General features: G+C 36.2%; 3 protein-coding genes across 3 annotated transcripts; all 3 read right to left on the bottom strand.

Moving 5' to 3' along the window:
* Window positions 1-1,031: 1,031 nt before the first annotated feature.
* LOC139087955 (micronuclear linker histone polyprotein-like) lies at window positions 1,032-6,054 on the bottom strand. The gene is made up of 5 exons (XM_070636931.1): window positions 5,684-6,054; window positions 3,316-3,917; window positions 2,631-3,050; window positions 1,653-2,390; window positions 1,032-1,587 (listed from the first exon to the last, which is right to left on the bottom strand). Exons 1-5 carry the CDS (start codon window positions 6,052-6,054, stop codon window positions 1,253-1,255), a joined length of 2,466 nt encoding a protein of 821 aa, XP_070493032.1. The 3' UTR covers window positions 1,032-1,252.
* Window positions 6,055-6,139: 85 nt separating this feature from the next.
* On the bottom strand, window positions 6,140-9,422 carry LOC139087956 (S-antigen protein-like). The gene is made up of 4 exons (XM_070636932.1): window positions 8,997-9,422; window positions 8,646-8,663; window positions 8,431-8,476; window positions 6,140-8,197 (listed from the first exon to the last, which is right to left on the bottom strand). The coding sequence occupies exons 1-4, from the start codon at window positions 9,347-9,349 to the stop codon at window positions 6,140-6,142; spliced, it is 2,475 nt and encodes an 824-aa protein (XP_070493033.1). The 5' UTR covers window positions 9,350-9,422.
* Window positions 9,423-12,631: 3,209 nt separating this feature from the next.
* LOC139087957 (leucine-rich repeat-containing protein 4B-like) lies at window positions 12,632-13,642 on the bottom strand. Its single transcript, XM_070636933.1, has one exon. The coding sequence runs from the start codon at window positions 13,640-13,642 to the stop codon at window positions 12,632-12,634; it is 1,011 nt and encodes a 336-aa protein (XP_070493034.1).
* Between the last annotated feature and the right edge of the window lie 2,729 nt (window positions 13,643-16,371).

Consider the following 16,371-nt stretch of genomic DNA (forward strand, 5'->3'; position numbering starts at 1 on the left):
CATATTCACTTTCCAAAACAATTGCTTCCCCTAACAGCAAAGAACGAGTCCGGATCATTTGGCAGAAACTATGGATTCCATTGAATCCACGGATTTTGTGGAATTTATGGATTTTTTGGTTCAATAGAATTTATAGTTTCTGACAAATGATCCACTCCCACAAAGAACAGGCTTTCATTTTACACTATGGTACCTAAAAACGGTCTCTTTGCCTGTCAGTAGTACAGTAACTCTATCAACGACCAAGCGTTCTTTAGTTGCATCTGTGTTTATTCACAATCTCCAAAGTCAGAATTAAATATCTTATTTAATGGAGCATCTGCAGGCCATGGATCACTGTTGATATTTATGGCCAGCAAAGTAAGTAAGTATCTAGTGGAGCATCTGCAGATCATCTAATAAAATGTCCTTCTAATCAACAACTATTTACTTTGATTCATCCGATGAAGTCAGACTCACGAAAAAGCTAATCAACAGGCTTGGTTTACTCCTGCAATTATAATGGATGCTCTTTACTTCTTAGGATCAACGAAGGTAGCAAACCAAGCAATAAGCCAGTAACTCGATAATCCTGAACTAATGTAATTCAAACTCAAGCTATCAACGATGTCTGATTGCTGATATTTCAATCCTCACCCAGTCAGCAAAGAAGCCATTCCTTACTTACTTACTTACTGGAACCATTCTCCGACTTTGAGCCTAGGTTGCTACAAAAGGCCTTCCATCTGACTCTATTGCTGGCTGTATCGCAAAGCTTGTACAAATTCTCAGTTTTTACCTCTAATTGACATTCTCGCATTACTGTTCTTCGCTAAGTTGCTTTTGGAGCACCTGGACGCCTTTTCCCTTGTGGATTCCAACCAAGGGCATTATAGCAAGCTTGTGTCTCACCCCCAGCTACCACACTATTCCATTTAGAAGCCATTATTTTTATAAAAAAAGCTAGGTCATTAAAAAATGAATAAAAAGGCATAAAAATGTAAATTGAAGAGCGATAAAGTCGCTTTATTTTGTATGAAAAAAGACAAAAATTTTCTTACACTAAAATTTTGCTTTATAGGAAAACAACAAAATAAAGACTTGGTGCAGGATAGACAAAAGTGATTCTAATTCAAAGTAGAGTATGGAAAGGATAGGATTAGTAGAAGTAAATGTATTATCTAATCACCACTTATTATAGGATAGGATTACTTAAGTAGACAATTTAGGACTTAAAATATGTGAGGAATTTAAAATAGTTTCTAGTAGTAATTTATGAGTTGAGGACATCTTCCAAGCCTTTAACAGCATCTTGGAGTGCCTTGCCAAACTTCTCCTTCTTTTCAGGTGTCAATTTCTTGCCATCAACTTCAACACTTCCAGCTTCAATGTCACCACCTTGTGGTTTGAACAATTTAGCCAAAATGTCAAACATTCCAGTCTTTTTGGTGTTGGATTCTTCACATTCTGGGAATTTGGCACCATCACAATTGCAGTTCTTCTTGCAACAATCTTTGTCATAGACATCACGGTAGAAGTATTTGAGTAATACATCAATGATCATCTTACGACGTTTACAATCAGGTGCACATGTACAGTCACAAGGTTCTAAAATATATATAGGAACATATTAATCAATTAAGTATAATACAAAATATAATCTCATGACATACTCTTTGTAGTAACATCCTCGTCACTTTCACCAGATTCTCCACAAGTTGTTGCTGGAGTTGAGGTTGGACCATGTACTGGAGGGTCTTCTCTAGGTCCTTCCATAGGATCTTGAGGTTCTCCTCTAGTCGTGGAGGTTGTTGGAGCTGCAGTAGTTTCTGAAACTTCCTCGTCACTTTCACCAGATTCTTCACAAGTTGTTGCTGGAGTTGGAACTGACTGATGATAACATCTACAGGTTTCAGGATCAAACACACCTCTTGATTTGATACATGCAGCATTTAATCTTTTTCTGATTTGATCATCGCATTTTTCTGGTCTGCCTGATTCTTCATCAGGATTCATTGGTGCTGAAGTTGATTCTTGACCTTGTCCATCACTCTCACCAGAATCGACACATGTTGTTGGTACTACTGGAACTGGTTTAGGATTGCACTTACATGTTGCAGCATCAAATACACCATCTGATTTAAGACATGCTTCACTAAACATTTTAGCAAGTCTAGCATCATTGCATACAGGAGCTTCCTGACTTTCATCAGATTCTTCACAAGTTGTTGGAACAGGATTAGTTTCCACAACTTCATGACTCTCTTCGGATTCAATGCATGTCGTTGAATGATAAGGTCTTGGTTCAGAATTGCTGTGTCTTGGTCCTGATTTGTGTGGTTTTGGTAAAGACTTGCTACGTTTTGGTCCTGATTTGTGTGGTTTTGGTCCAGACTTGCTACGTTTTGGTCCTGATTTGTTTGGTTTTGGTCCAGACTTGCTACGTTTTGGTCCTGATTTGTTTGGTCTTGGTCCAGACTTGCTGCGTTTTGGTCCTGATTTGTTTGGTCTTGGTCCAGACTTGCTTCGTTTTGGTCCTGATTTGTGTGGTTTTGGTCCAGACTTGCTGCGTTTTGGTCCTGATTTATTTGGTTTTGGTCCAGACTTGCTGCGTTTTGGTCCTGATTTGTGTGTTTTTGGTCCAGACTTGCTGCGTTTTGGTCCTGATTTGTGTGGTTTTGGTCCAGACTTGCTTCGTTTTGGTCCTGATTTGCTTGGTGTTGGTCCAGACTTGCTTCGTTTTGGTCCTGATTTGTGTGGTTTTGGTCCAGACTTGCTGCGTTTTGGTACTGATTGGCTTGGTTTCTTAACAGAGACACATCTGCAGTTGGCTTTATTGAATTTACCTTTTCTTATGGCACATTTTCTGGATGCAGATCTTCTCATTGAACTGTTGCATATTTCAGGCCTTGGTCTACTTGATTTTGGTCCTGATTTGCGACTTTGTGGTCCGCTTGATCTAGGTGAGGATTTTTTACTATGTGGTCTAGATTTGCTTGGTGTTGGTCCAGACTTGCTTCGTTTTGGTCCTGATTTGTGTGGTTTTGGTCCAGACTTGCTGCGTTTTGGTCCTGATTTATTTGGTTTTGGTCCAGACTTGCTGCGTTTTGGTCCTGATTTGTGTGTTTTGGTCCAGACTTGCTGCGTTTTGGTCCTGATTTGTGTGGTTTTGGTCCAGACTTGCTTCGTTTTGGTCTGATTTGCTTGGTGTTGGTCCAGACTTGCTTCGTTTTGGTCCTGATTTGTGTGGTTTTGGTCCAGACTTGCTGCGTTTTGGTACTGATTGGCTTGGTTTCTTAACAGAGACACATCTGCAGTTGGCTTTATTGAATTTACCTTTTCTTATGGCACATTTTCTGGATGCAGATCTTCTCATTGAACTGTTGCATATTTCAGGCCTTGGTCTACTTGATTTTGGTCCTGATTTTCGACTTTGTGGTCCGCTTGATCTAGGTGAGGATTTTTTACTATGTGGTCTAGATTTGCTTGGTGTTGGTCCAGACTTGCTTCGTTTTGGTCCTGATTTGTTTGGTCTTGGTCCAGACTTGCTACGTTTTGGTCCAGATTTGTGTGGTTTTGGTCCAGACTTGCTTCGTTTTGGTCCTGATTTGTTTGGTCTTGGTCCAGACTTGCTTCGTTTTGGTCCTGATTTGTTTGGTCTTGATCCAGACTTGCTTCGTTTTGGTCCTGATTTGTTTGGTCTTGGTCCAGACTTGCTTCGTTTTGGTCCTGATTTGTTTGGTCTTGGTCCAGACTTGCTACGTTTTGGTCTAGATTTGCTTGGTGTTGGTCCAGACTTGCTTCGTTTTGGTCCTGATTTGTTTGGTCTTGGTCCAGACTTGCTACGTTTTGGTCTAGATTTGCTTGGTGTTGGTCCAGACTTGCTTCGTTTTGGTCCTGATTTGTTTGGTCTTGGTCCAGACTTGCTACGTTTTGGTCTGATTTGTTTGGTCTTGGTCCAGACTTGCTTCGTTTTGGTCCTGATTTGTTTGGTCTTGGTCCAGACTTGCTGCGTTTTGGTCCTGATTTGTTTGGTCTTGGTCCAGACTTGCTACGTTTTGGTCTAGATTTGCTTGGTGTTGGTCCAGACTTGCTTCGTTTTGGTCCTGATTTGTTTGGTCTTGGTCCAGACTTGCTACGTTTTGGTCCTGATTTGTTTGGTCTTGGTCCAGACTTGCTTCGTTTTGGTCCTGATTTGTTTGGTCTTGGTCCAGACTTGCTACGTTTTGGTCCTGATTTGTTTGGTCTTGGTCCAGACTTGCTACGTTTTGGTCCTGATTTGTTTGGTTTTGGTCCAGACTTGCTTCGTTTTGGTCCTGATTTGTTTGGTTTTGGTCCAGACTTGCTGCGTTTTGGTCCTGATTGGCTTGGTTTCTTAACAGAGACACATCTGCAGTTGGCTTTATTGAATTTACCTTTTCTTAGGGCACATTTTCTGGATGCAGATCTTCTCATTGAACTGTTGCATATTTCAGGCCTTGGTCTACTTGATTTTGGTCCTGATTTGCGACTTTGTGGTCCGCTTGATCTAGGTGAGGATTTTTTACTATGTGGTCTAGATTTGCTTGGTCTTGGTCCAGACTTGCTTCGTTTTGGTCCTGATTTGTTTGGTCTTGGTCCAGACTTGCTACGTTTTGGTCCTGATTTGTTTGGTCTTGGTCCAGACTTGCTACGTTTTGGTCCTGATTTGTTTGGTCTTGGTCCAGACTTGCTTCGTTTTGGTCCTGATTTGTTTGGTCTTGGTCCAGACTTGCTACGTTTTGGTCCTGATTTGTTTGGTCTTGGTCCAGACTTGCTGCGTTTTGGTCCTGATTTGTTTGGTCTTGGTCCAGACTTGCTACGTTTTGGTCCTGATTTGTTTGGTTTTGGTCCAGACTTGCTTCGTTTTGGTCCTGATTTGTTTGGTCTTGGTCCAGACTTGCTTCGTTTTGGTCCTGATTTGTTTGGTCTTGATCCAGACTTGCTTCGTTTTGGTCCTGATTTGTTTGGTCTTGGTCCAGACTTGCTACGTTTTGGTCCTGATTTGCTTGGTGTTGGTCCAGACTTGCTTCGTTTTGGTCCTGATTTGTTTGGTCTTGGTCCAGACTTGCTTCGTTTTGGTCCTGATTTGTTTGGTCTTGGTCCAGACTTGCTGCGTTTTGGTCCTGATTTGTTTGGTTTTGGTCCAGACTTGCTGCGTTTTGGTCCTGATTGGCTTGGTTTCTTAACAGAGACACATCTGCAGTTGGCTTTATTGAATTTACCTTTTCTTATGGCACATTTTCTGGATGCAGATCTTCTCATTGAACTGTTGCATATTTCAGGCCTTGGTCTACTTGATTTTGGTCCTGATTTGCGACTTTGTGGTCCGCTTGATCTAGGTGAGGATTTTTTACTATGTGGTCTAGATTTGCTTGGTCTTGGTCCAGACTTGCTTCGTTTTGGTCCTGATTTGTTTGGTCTTGGTCCAGACTTGCTACGTTTTGGTCCTGATTTGTTTGGTCTTGGTCCAGACTTGCTGCGTTTTGGTCCTGATTTGTTTGGTCTTGGTCCAGACTTGCTACGTTTTGGTCCTGATTTGTTTGGTCTTGGTCCAGACTTGCTACGTTTTGGTCCTGATTTGTTTGGTCTTGGTCCAGACTTGCTTCGTTTTGGTCCTGATTTGTTTGGTCTTGGTCCAGACTTGCTACGTTTTGGTCCTGATTTGTTTGGTCTTGGTCCAGACTTGCTACGTTTTGGTCCTGATTTGTTTGGTTTTGGTCCAGACTTGCTTCGTTTTGGTCCTGATTTGTTTGGTCTTGGTCCAGTCTTGCTGCGTTTTGGTCCTGATTTGTTTGGTTTTGGTCCAGACTTGCTGCGTTTTGGTCCTGATTGGCTTGGTTTCTTAACAGAGACACATCTGCAGTTGGCTTTATTGAATTTACCTTTTCTTATGGCACATTTTCTGGATGCAGATCTTCTCATTGAACTGTTGCATATTTCAGGCCTTGGTCTACTTGATTTTGGTCCTGATTTGCGACTTTGTGGTCCGCTTGATCTAGGTAAGGATTTTTTACTATGTGGTCTAGATTTAGGGTCTTCTCTAGGTCCTTCCATAGGATCTTGAGGTTCTCCTCTAGTCGTGGAGGTTGTTGGAGCTGCAGTAGTTTCTGAAACTTCCTCGTCACTTTCACCAGATTCTTCACAAGTTGTTGCTGGAGTTGGAACTGGACTGATGATAACATCTACAGGTTTCAGGATCAAACACACCTCTTGATTTGATACATGCAGCATTTAATCTTTTTCTGATTTGATCATCGCATTTTTCTGGTCTGCCTGATTCTTCATCAGGATTCATTGGTGCTGAAGTTGATTCTTGACCTTGTCCATCACTCTCACCAGAATCGACACATGTTGTTGGTACTACTGGAACTGGTTTAGGATTGCACTTACATGTTGCAGCATCAAATACACCATCTGATTTAAGACATGCTTCACTAAACATTTTAGCAAGTCTAGCATCATTGCATACAGGAGCTTCCTGACTTTCATCAGATTCTTCACAAGTTGTTGGAACAGGAGTAGATTCCAAAACTTCATGACTCTCTTCGGATTCAATGCATGTCGTTGAATGATAAGGTCTTGGTTCAGAATTGCTGTGTCTTGGTCCTGATTTGTGTGGTTTTGGTAAAGACTTGCTACGCTTTGGTCCACTTGAACTTGGTCCATGACCTGGTTTTTCTGGACGTCCGTGACTTGGTTTTTCTGGATGTCCATGACCTGGTTTTTCTGGACGTCCGTGACTTGGTTTTTCTGGACGTCCGTGACTTGGTTTTTCTGGATGTCCATGACCTGGTTTTTCTGGACGTCCGTGACTTGGTTTTTCTGGATGTCCATGACCTGGTTTTTCTGGACGTCCGTGACTTGGTTTTTCTGGATGTCCTTGACTTGGTTTTTCTGGATGTCCATGACCTGGTTTTTCTGGACGTCCGTGACTTGGTTTTTCTGGATGTCCTTGACTTGGTTTTTTTGGATGTCCATGACCTGGTTTTTCTGGACGTCCATGACCTGGTTTTTCTGGACGTCCGTGACTTGGTTTTTCTGGATGTCCATGAACTGGTTTTTCTGGACGTCCGTGACCTGGTTTTTCTGGACGTCCGTGACTTGGTTTTTCTGGATGTCCTTGACTTGGTTTTTCTGGATGTCCATGACCTGGTTTTTCTGGGCGTCCGCGACTTGGTTTTTCTGGATGTCCATGACCTGGTTTTTCTGGACGTCCGCGACTTGGTTTTTCTGGGCGTCCGCGACTTGGTTTTTCTGGATGTCCATGACCTGGTTTTTCTGGATGTCCGTGACTTGGTTTTTCGGGACGTCCGTGACTTGGTTTTTCTGGTCGTCCGCGACTTGGTTTTTCTGGATGTCCGTGACTTGGTTTTTCTGGATGTCCTTGACTTGGTTTTTCTGGATGTCCATGACCTGGTTTTTCTGGATGTCCGTGACTTGGTTTTTCTGGATGTCCATGACCTGGTTTTTCTGGATGTCCGCGACTTGGTTTTTCTGGATGTCCATGACCTGGTTTTTCTGGACGTCCGCGACTTGGTTTTTCTGGATGTCCATGACCTGGTTTTTCTGGGCGTCCGCGACTTGGTTTTTCTGGATGTCCATGACCTGGTTTTTCTGGACGTTCGCGACTTGGTTTTTCTGAATGTCCGCGACTTGGTTTTTCTGGACGTCCGCGACTTGGCTTCTTTGGATGTCCTCGACTTGGTTTTTCAGGACGTGTTCTTGGTTCTGAATCTGGATTTTCATTGGATTTGTCATCATCGGTTTCAGATGATCCTGAATTTTCATCAGAATCAGCAGGTTGTGTTTCCTTATCAGGCTTTTCGCAATCACATGTTTGTGCATTAAACTTTCCTTTTTCTTTATCGCATTCAGCTGCAGCCTTTTGTTTCATTGCATCATCACATTTTGGTTTTGGTCCTGGTCCTGGTCCTGGTTGTGGAGCTGGTTTTGGTTCTTCACTTGAACTTGATTCTGAGCTACTTTCACCTTCTTCTTCTGGTTCAACTTCATCATCACCTGGCTTCTTTCCCTTCTTTTTCTTCTTAATGATTTCATCAGATTCACCATCATCTTCTTCTGATGTTTCTGTCTCATCTTCTATGACTTCTTCGATCGTTTCTTCTTCATCAGGCTCAGTATTGCCTTTGTTTTCCTTTCCTTTCTTTCCTGTTGGCTTAACTCCGGCTGTTGTTGACTGTGATTTTAAAGTTTAATTATATTATTTTATTTTTTAATATATAAATGACTGTTTAGTAGAGTTCGTCCAAAACTGCAAGCCTGCAATTGCTTTAAATGCAAAAATGCAGGCCTACTGTGCTTTTTAAAAAAAGTTCCTGATTAATTTCTAGACAAAAAAAACTATTTGTTATGAACTTTAAGGAACTCTTTTGTCTAAAAAATTGAGTCAATTAGTTATTTTCAGCTTACCTCGTCTTCATATTCGTAGTCGTACTCGTACTCGTATTCATCGTCACTAGAAATAAAAGTTTTGAAACATATTTGAAATTTATATTTATTTTAAATAATTAGAATTTGCTTTTTAACTCTCAAAATCAAACAAATACTTTTTTTAAATTTAAATTTCAAGAATGTTTTTGAAAGTTGAAAATTGATGACAATTAAATCGGATTAATTTTACTTACTCGTAATACTCATCATCGCTATATAATTAAAAGAAATGAAATAAAATTAATTATTAGTTTTTTCATTAAATTATTTTAAAAATAAAATTCAATTTTTACACTTTTAATTTAAATTTTAATAAAGTTATTTTAATTTAAAAAATATTTTAACTTTTAAAAATTTAATTATAAAAAATTGGCAAAATTACTCATATATAGTTTTAATATTTAATATATCTAGTTTGAATAAATATTCATTCCCGTTCTAATGAATTGCTGTAAATTTTATTTTTTAATTAAAAATTTTGAAAAAAAAAAACACATGTTTTTCAAGAATGTTCAAAAAAAATTAATTATTTTGTTGAAACTTACTAATACTCATCTGAATACTCATCGCCATATTCATAGTCGTCACCACCGTCGACTGGACCTTCAGGATCTGATGGACCTTCTAGCTGGCCTGGATTTTCAGGCTTACCTTCTGGTTTCTCAGGTCTGTCAGTTCTTCTTGGTCTCTCCGGTGGTGCCGGCGTAGTTTCCATATCGGCGATTCTCTTTTTTGGAGGAGGTTGAGCATTTGGGTTTTCCTTCTTAATGATTTCCAACACTTCATCAGAGCATACAATCTCTTTGTTAGTGTTTTCTTCACATGAAGATTCGGATTTAGACCCGAACACACTTGCAGTTCCAATAAGGAACAGCAAAATTAAAAATGATTTTTTCATTTTTTTTTTCACTACTTTTTCACTTGGTTTTCACTTATTTTACACTTCTTTACTATTTCTAGGAGAAGTCTGGAAATGAATTCCAAAAACTGACTTTTCTAGGCTCCGAGGTCCTCCTTTTATACCCATAAATTGAGAGAGTCAACCATGTGACTTGATGCTATCTCTTTCATCCAGCATAGCATCGATTAAATTTCATATAAATTTAAATAATTTATTTAAAACATTTATGATAAATTTTTATCTTGTAATAATTTTACTGAACCTAAATTGAGAACATGAAAAGAACCAATTTAGTTTCATTGAAAAAAGAGAGACTAAATTTTGACTCAGTTGTGTACCAGGTCTTGATCGAAACAGATGATAGTCACTGACAAAAAAAGATGATGAAATGACAAAATTAATGAGTTCAAAAATTTTATTTTTTTAAGATTCCAAAAAAAATTGTGGAGAAGAACTTCTGGAAGGAAGCTGTCTATAGAGACAGCAATGCATTTGGTATTAACAATTGGCAGGCAGAAGCCGGCGATAGCAACAGCTTTAGATGATATCTGAGCGAGGCCATGAATCACAGTTGATCTGTACGGCCATTGAAGTAAGTAATTTAGGATTTTGAGATTAACAAATTTTATGAAAATTATTCCAAAATTGATTATATTTCTAGGTTATCCAAATAATTCAGAAAAATTGTGTGCGATGGTGAAATTCATAGTTTCGATCAATTTAATGAGAAACTTGTTTATTACTCGATCTTAATACTCATTAGTTCGCACAAATTTGAAGACAAAATGACGCAGAGTTGGCAGGACTTCATTTTGGAGTCAGACATTGGAGTACGATTGAAATGCAGTGAATTCACAATCCCAGAATCTTGTCAACTGATGAAGAGTATTGAACAAAGTTATGTGAAATCATCATCATCAATACCTAGACACCATTAGATTTAGGAACTGATCAGGAACTTGAAGTGTAGCGCGGGACAAAAGGACAATGGAATATTAGAATAGCAAATGATTGGAATATTGAAGGTCTCACGATCATATATGGATCAAAAACGCAAATTCCAGTTCACTCAATATGAGACATAATTGACTAAATCCAGCAGTAAACTTTTGCCTTATTTGATCAATTTTATCAATATTACCAATAAAAAATCAGTTCATTAAATCAATCATAAATGTATCGAATCATGAAATATCTTTAGATAGAATTCTAAGACTAAGATTCTAAGTCTAAGTCTTCATATTAACGTGTTTTGATGCTCCTTTTAAATGAATGGCAAAATTGAAAATATGATCGGATAAAATGTTTAATCAAGTGTAATGACTTTGCTCTTTTGCTACAGAAAAATAACATAGACATATTTCTATTTCGCTTTATTGTCGTCAATGATAAAATAAACGGAAAAACCCAAAATGTGAAACAAAAGTAATATTTGAACAGATGTAGAGATGAGTTTGATGAGAACGTGGAGCAGTTGTAGATCAAGTTTGCATCGTGGTTCGCATTGTGAGATCATACAAAATACATAAAAATTCCAACAAATTTGTCTCTGATCTGATTTAAAACAAATACTAATAATTGAACATTGCAGCTATAAAATAATATTTGAATATTAATTAATTTTTTTTTTGAACGACATGTGTTTAATTTGATATTAATCTGAACAATTTAAAATATTTATTTAAATGAATTGTTTAATTAGGTGGTGTCTATAACACATGAATGCGACAATTTTGTTCATAAAATGCTATGATGAATGTTTATTAAAATAATTCCCAAATTGGCAGAAGTTATCGAAAGATAAAACTGTCTACAGACGTTCTGTAAACGCGTCAATGAGCCCCCGTGGAAGCACAAGCCAAGGAAATAAGTAAGTAAGTTCCTAAAATTTAAGAATTATTCAAAATTGTCAAGTTAAGTAAATTTTGTTTAAAATTTCTAAAAACATATGTTTTTTATGTAGACTGGATGGAGACTTAGATACATTGATCCTGAACCGTAGCCAAGAAATTTTGTTTTGGAAGTCAAACCAACCTGTTTTCAAACAATTTCTGACTGTGTCTCCAAGTTCTTAAGGATAAATGCTATTTTCATTTAATTTCCATGTTTCACTTCACATTAAACTTATTTATTTCTCTTTCTTGAAAAGAAGCATTTGATATAGACAGTGTAGCATTTGATTTTAGCAGGAAGTAGCCAATGATAAAGCCAGCTATAGACACTAACTATGATGATGATAAGTTCCTAATGATCCACTGTAAATCGTAGGCAAAGCAGTTGAACATGTTTCTATTTCTGGCTAAAATGGCTACTTCTACTAATTTTTCGTGTTATTGCTCTGCCTCCTTTTTTACATTGTTGATATGGATTGCCTTTGAAAAAGACAATATTTTCTGCCTTTGCAAGGCAAAGACAAATCTTTGCAAAGGCAGACAATTCTTTAAATAATGGATTTTTTTGAGCCTTAACTACTGGAAACATAAGCTGTCATTGAAAACTATCATTTTATGTAATTTTTAAATTTTTTCCATTTTTATATTTGTCAAAAATTCAATTTTTTTTTTTTGGAAAATTTGTCTTTTTCAAAGTCAAAGGCAAGATATCAACACTGCTTCTTTATGGTTGCACGCCAAGTGATTTACCTTCAGTCAACAGTGTTGACTCAACACTCCTTTTGTTATGACAAGCGCAGTAAAGCTAGTAAGAACTTATTTATTAAAAGCTTATTAAAATGTAATGACAAAAGCTCAGTAGCTTATATTTGTGCTTTTATCCTTGAGCTTTCTCACTAAAATTAAAATTTCTGTTATCAGTTAGAATTAAGTACTTATAATAAGCATGTTCAAAATGGAATATGTTGAATGAAATTCAACATTTTTTATCTTCATGAAAAGTCATCTAAGAAACCTTTGATTTATCAAAGATTTTCACTTCAATCTCAAATCTTATACTAACAACATCACATCTCAATATATTTAGAATAAAAATACAGTCCATTTTACAATTCATTCATTCTCATTTCTAACACACTTTTCAGAATAAAAAATTGAAATTTTATTAGTTGGAAAATCAGCGAATTTCACAGCAATCTGCAAGTGTTCTGTTCTCTTTCTACATAATATAAGACTATCCTGAGTGGAAAGTAATTCGATATAACTAGTTGATGGCAAATTAATGTCCAGCTGATGACTAGTCATAACATATTTTTGTCCAGTCAGGTTTCAGGTAAATAATGTATTAAAAAATCAACTTTCAATTATCTAAATGCAATTTATTATTCTATAATTCATCTCTTAAACCTTTGTTATTAGCTATAGCTTCAAAATTAGATATGCAGTCATAAAAAACTGAAAATTTATCATCATTTAGTACAATTTTTCCTTTCGTTGTCACATCAGCCTCGACAGCATCATCAACACAATTATTTTTGTAAAATCTTGCAATTTTAAGGTTTTCAGCAGCATCAAAAATATCTGGATCAACAGCCTCAATTGAATTTCCATTAAAAGTCAGTGATTTGAGATTTTTAAGTGACGATGACTGGAATGCATTTGAGTTTAAAACAGTCAGTTGATTATTGGACATGATGAGATGTCTTAATTCAGTAAGTGGCACAAAGACAGCAGCAGGAAGTTCATCGATTTTATTGTTAGACATGTCAAGGTACAAGACCCGAGGAGTTGAAATGAACCAATCATTTTTGATGTCCACAATGTGGCAGTTGCTGATGTAAAGGTATTGAAGTGATGTCAATGACTTGAAAATATTCTCAGGTAATTCATGTAATGGATTATTGCTGATCGAAAGCCATTCAAGTTTTGATAAAGTTCGAAATAATTCATCTGGTAAATGCTCAAGTTGATTCCCTTCCAAGTCCAAAAACCGCAACCCGCGTGGTCCCTCGAAGGCGTCACGATGAATTTCTCGAATTTTATTATTTGATAAATAAAGTGCGCCTAGATGTCTGCAACTTTCCATCGATTGCCGACTCACAATTTCTATTTCTTTCTCAGCCAGCGATAAAATCTCTAAATTCACAAATTGCTTGCACAAAATTGATGGAATTATTGAAGTCTGTCCAACACTTTTCTCAATTGCATTAACATCGTCATCATGATTGCCCGGAATTCTTTCAAAGTCGTCAAATCCATTTAGATTATTAATCCTCAAACGGCACGTAAATGTCTTCTTAGATTCATCACCATAATCACTCGTATCTTCATACTCACAGTTTATTTCCTGTCCAAACGTGGCAGTTATTAATAGAAAAATAAGAAAAATTTCTTTCATTTTTTTAGAAAGATTGAAGCACTTCCAACGTGCTAATCGGTTTAAATTGTGAACAGAAGTAAATAAAAAAAAATCATTTTTTTTTATCAATAATATTTGATAGTATTTGGAAATTTTTGATAAGATAAATAATAAGTAGTCATTTAGATTAATTGGAGTTATCTTGAATTTCTTGCATCAATACCAGTGTCTACTAAACATTTTCATTTGATACTAATTATTTTGTGATAATTCATATTAAATGTCAAAGACCCTTCATTAGCTAGAACTTACATTATGACGTATGTAGCCATTATGGTCAATTATCGCTACATAGATAATTGATTTTATATGATTTAATTCTGTTCCTCAACAATCTCAATTATTAATCAAAATTAGAAATAGAAATTCCGCAAAAATTTACCAAAAATGGGGATGTTCAACCTTACTGAAATCGACATATAAAATCTTGGTTCATGATCATATAATATTTGGTAAAGCTTAACTTCTAAAATTATATTTTTTTATCTATTGATGTCCATTTTATTCGATTTTTTAATTTTTCAAAAAATAAATCAGTCCGCTCAGAATCAGATTTTCACTAACTGGTGTTAGGGAAAGCCATGATTCGGCGGGATTTTACCATGAATGTCTACCAGAATACTGATTCTGAGCCGCATTCTAAGATCACGAACACTGCGATTCCGAAAAATCTTGAAAATCTCTAATTCTTATTTTTTTTTTCTTCGAACATTTTTAATTCCGATTGTAATAACAGAAGCACAAATATCCCGTTAAATCAATAATTTCTCATCATGTTTGATCAGGTTTTGCTTAAGTATATAGACAATAGATACACATTGAATTGTTTAACTTAAGATTTTAGAGATCATTGATATCTAGAGATTATTTAATTTAAGCCAGGGCGGCCATCTGCTGTATTTTTGTTGAACTGAAAATATTTTCTGTCGGAAATCCAATATTAAGTCTCAACATAGTCCAAAAGAGCCCTAACAGTGCCAAACTTAGTTGTGTCCCGATTTTTTGTGAAAATCCTTTTTCCACCCTAATTTAAGCCAATACTTGGGAGAGAATTAAATGTCAAAGAATCTATTAATTAAAATATTGTCATAGTTCATAGTGTCATAGGAATCGTATCACAATTATGGCCCTCCTTACTTGCTACCTGTCCGCATAAATCATCTGCGATCAATAACCTTTCTCAGTTGGCATCTAAAACTGATTCTATCGTTAGCAGCCCTTTTCCAATTAACAAAACTAAATGCTTTACTGTCTCTATCAACTGCATCTCTCCTAGAACTCTTTGGCCGCCATCGTGCTGTTTTTCAAGCTACATAATCGTATAAGTGAAATAAATTCAAAACACTTGCATATCAACTTATTCAGTAGATTTCATTCACAAAATATACAAAATATAGGAATAACCTCGATAGAGGATGACGTCGGAAAATGGCAAGCAAATCACACTCTTCGTCCTGATGAAAAAAAAAAGCCAAGCATGTATAATAAAGTTCAATCATTGATGCGTGAAAAAAGAAGAACCTAAAATACAATGACATGTGTTTTCATTCTTTTGTACACACGTAACAATCCAATTATTATCTGTAAAATTTGAAGTCGTCTCGAATTTTATAACAAATTGAGCCAACTTGAGCCGACTTTTCCATACAAAATCCGATTCAAGTTCGAACTCTGGTTATCTGCAATTTAATTACAATATATACATACATTTTATCTTAAAAAAATTTAATTTCAAAATGACAGATTTAAGCTTTTTTGGATTATATAATTGCAAAATGAGCATTCATTGGTCCACGTTTCCATTAACTTTAGTTCTGTTTTACCAAAATGAAAAATAAAAAGGAATTTTTAATTTAAATGCGCAGCATTAATCTTGTTTATCTCATTTTAATTATTTTTATCGAACCTTATTCGAGTGGAAAAACCCAAAAAGTTTCTATAGAATATTTGGACAAGTGAATTTGCCTCCGAAGCTACGCACTAATACACTCCCAATGACCTTCTTGAATGATACAAGCAATAATGTTCACAAGCCTCTTAAACATTTATTGCCAAAACAAGTTGGAAATGCATTAATTTTTGTCATAAAGCGCATTTAAATTGGACTTGAATTTAAACTTTTTTTGAGAGGCACGACTTGAAATATAAAAGTGTGTCCATTTGTGTAAATAATATTATATGAAAATGACTTATTTTGCCAGCTGCTTTCATGTCCTAAAATAAATATTTTTAAGGTTTTTTAAGTTCCTGATTTAAGGATAATTAAGTCAGCATTCCTCCCATTGTGCTCATTTAACTTGAAAACTTTTTAACAATTAAATTCCTGAATAATATACATTCGTGTGTTGTTGATGACGTGAATCTCTATTAAAAACAGAACCTGGGTAAAACCACATTTAAGCAGTGCCGCATTTTAAAACTTTTCATATAAAATTGAAAATATTTTATTAAATAAAATGTAAGCCTCCTTTATACATTTTGTGTATTATTACCACGCCCAGTGAAGTTCTGATGTCACTAACAACTTCTGTTCCTCCATACTCATGTTACTGTCAATGTATGAAGATCTTGTTGATCAGTTTCCAATGTTCATATTTTGCACTTGATCAAACTTTACTTTGATAATGAAAACAATTGTTTCCACGAGCTCATTTTCTTAATTCACAGCACTTAAAAATAATTGTGCGATGAATAATTGCAAAATTGGA

Source organism: Chironomus tepperi, unplaced genomic scaffold (genome assembly GCF_022539635.2).
Source record: "Chironomus tepperi strain 1889 unplaced genomic scaffold, CSIRO-AGI_Ctep_v1 contig_150, whole genome shotgun sequence".
Taxonomy (NCBI): Eukaryota; Metazoa; Arthropoda; class Insecta; order Diptera; family Chironomidae; genus Chironomus; species Chironomus tepperi.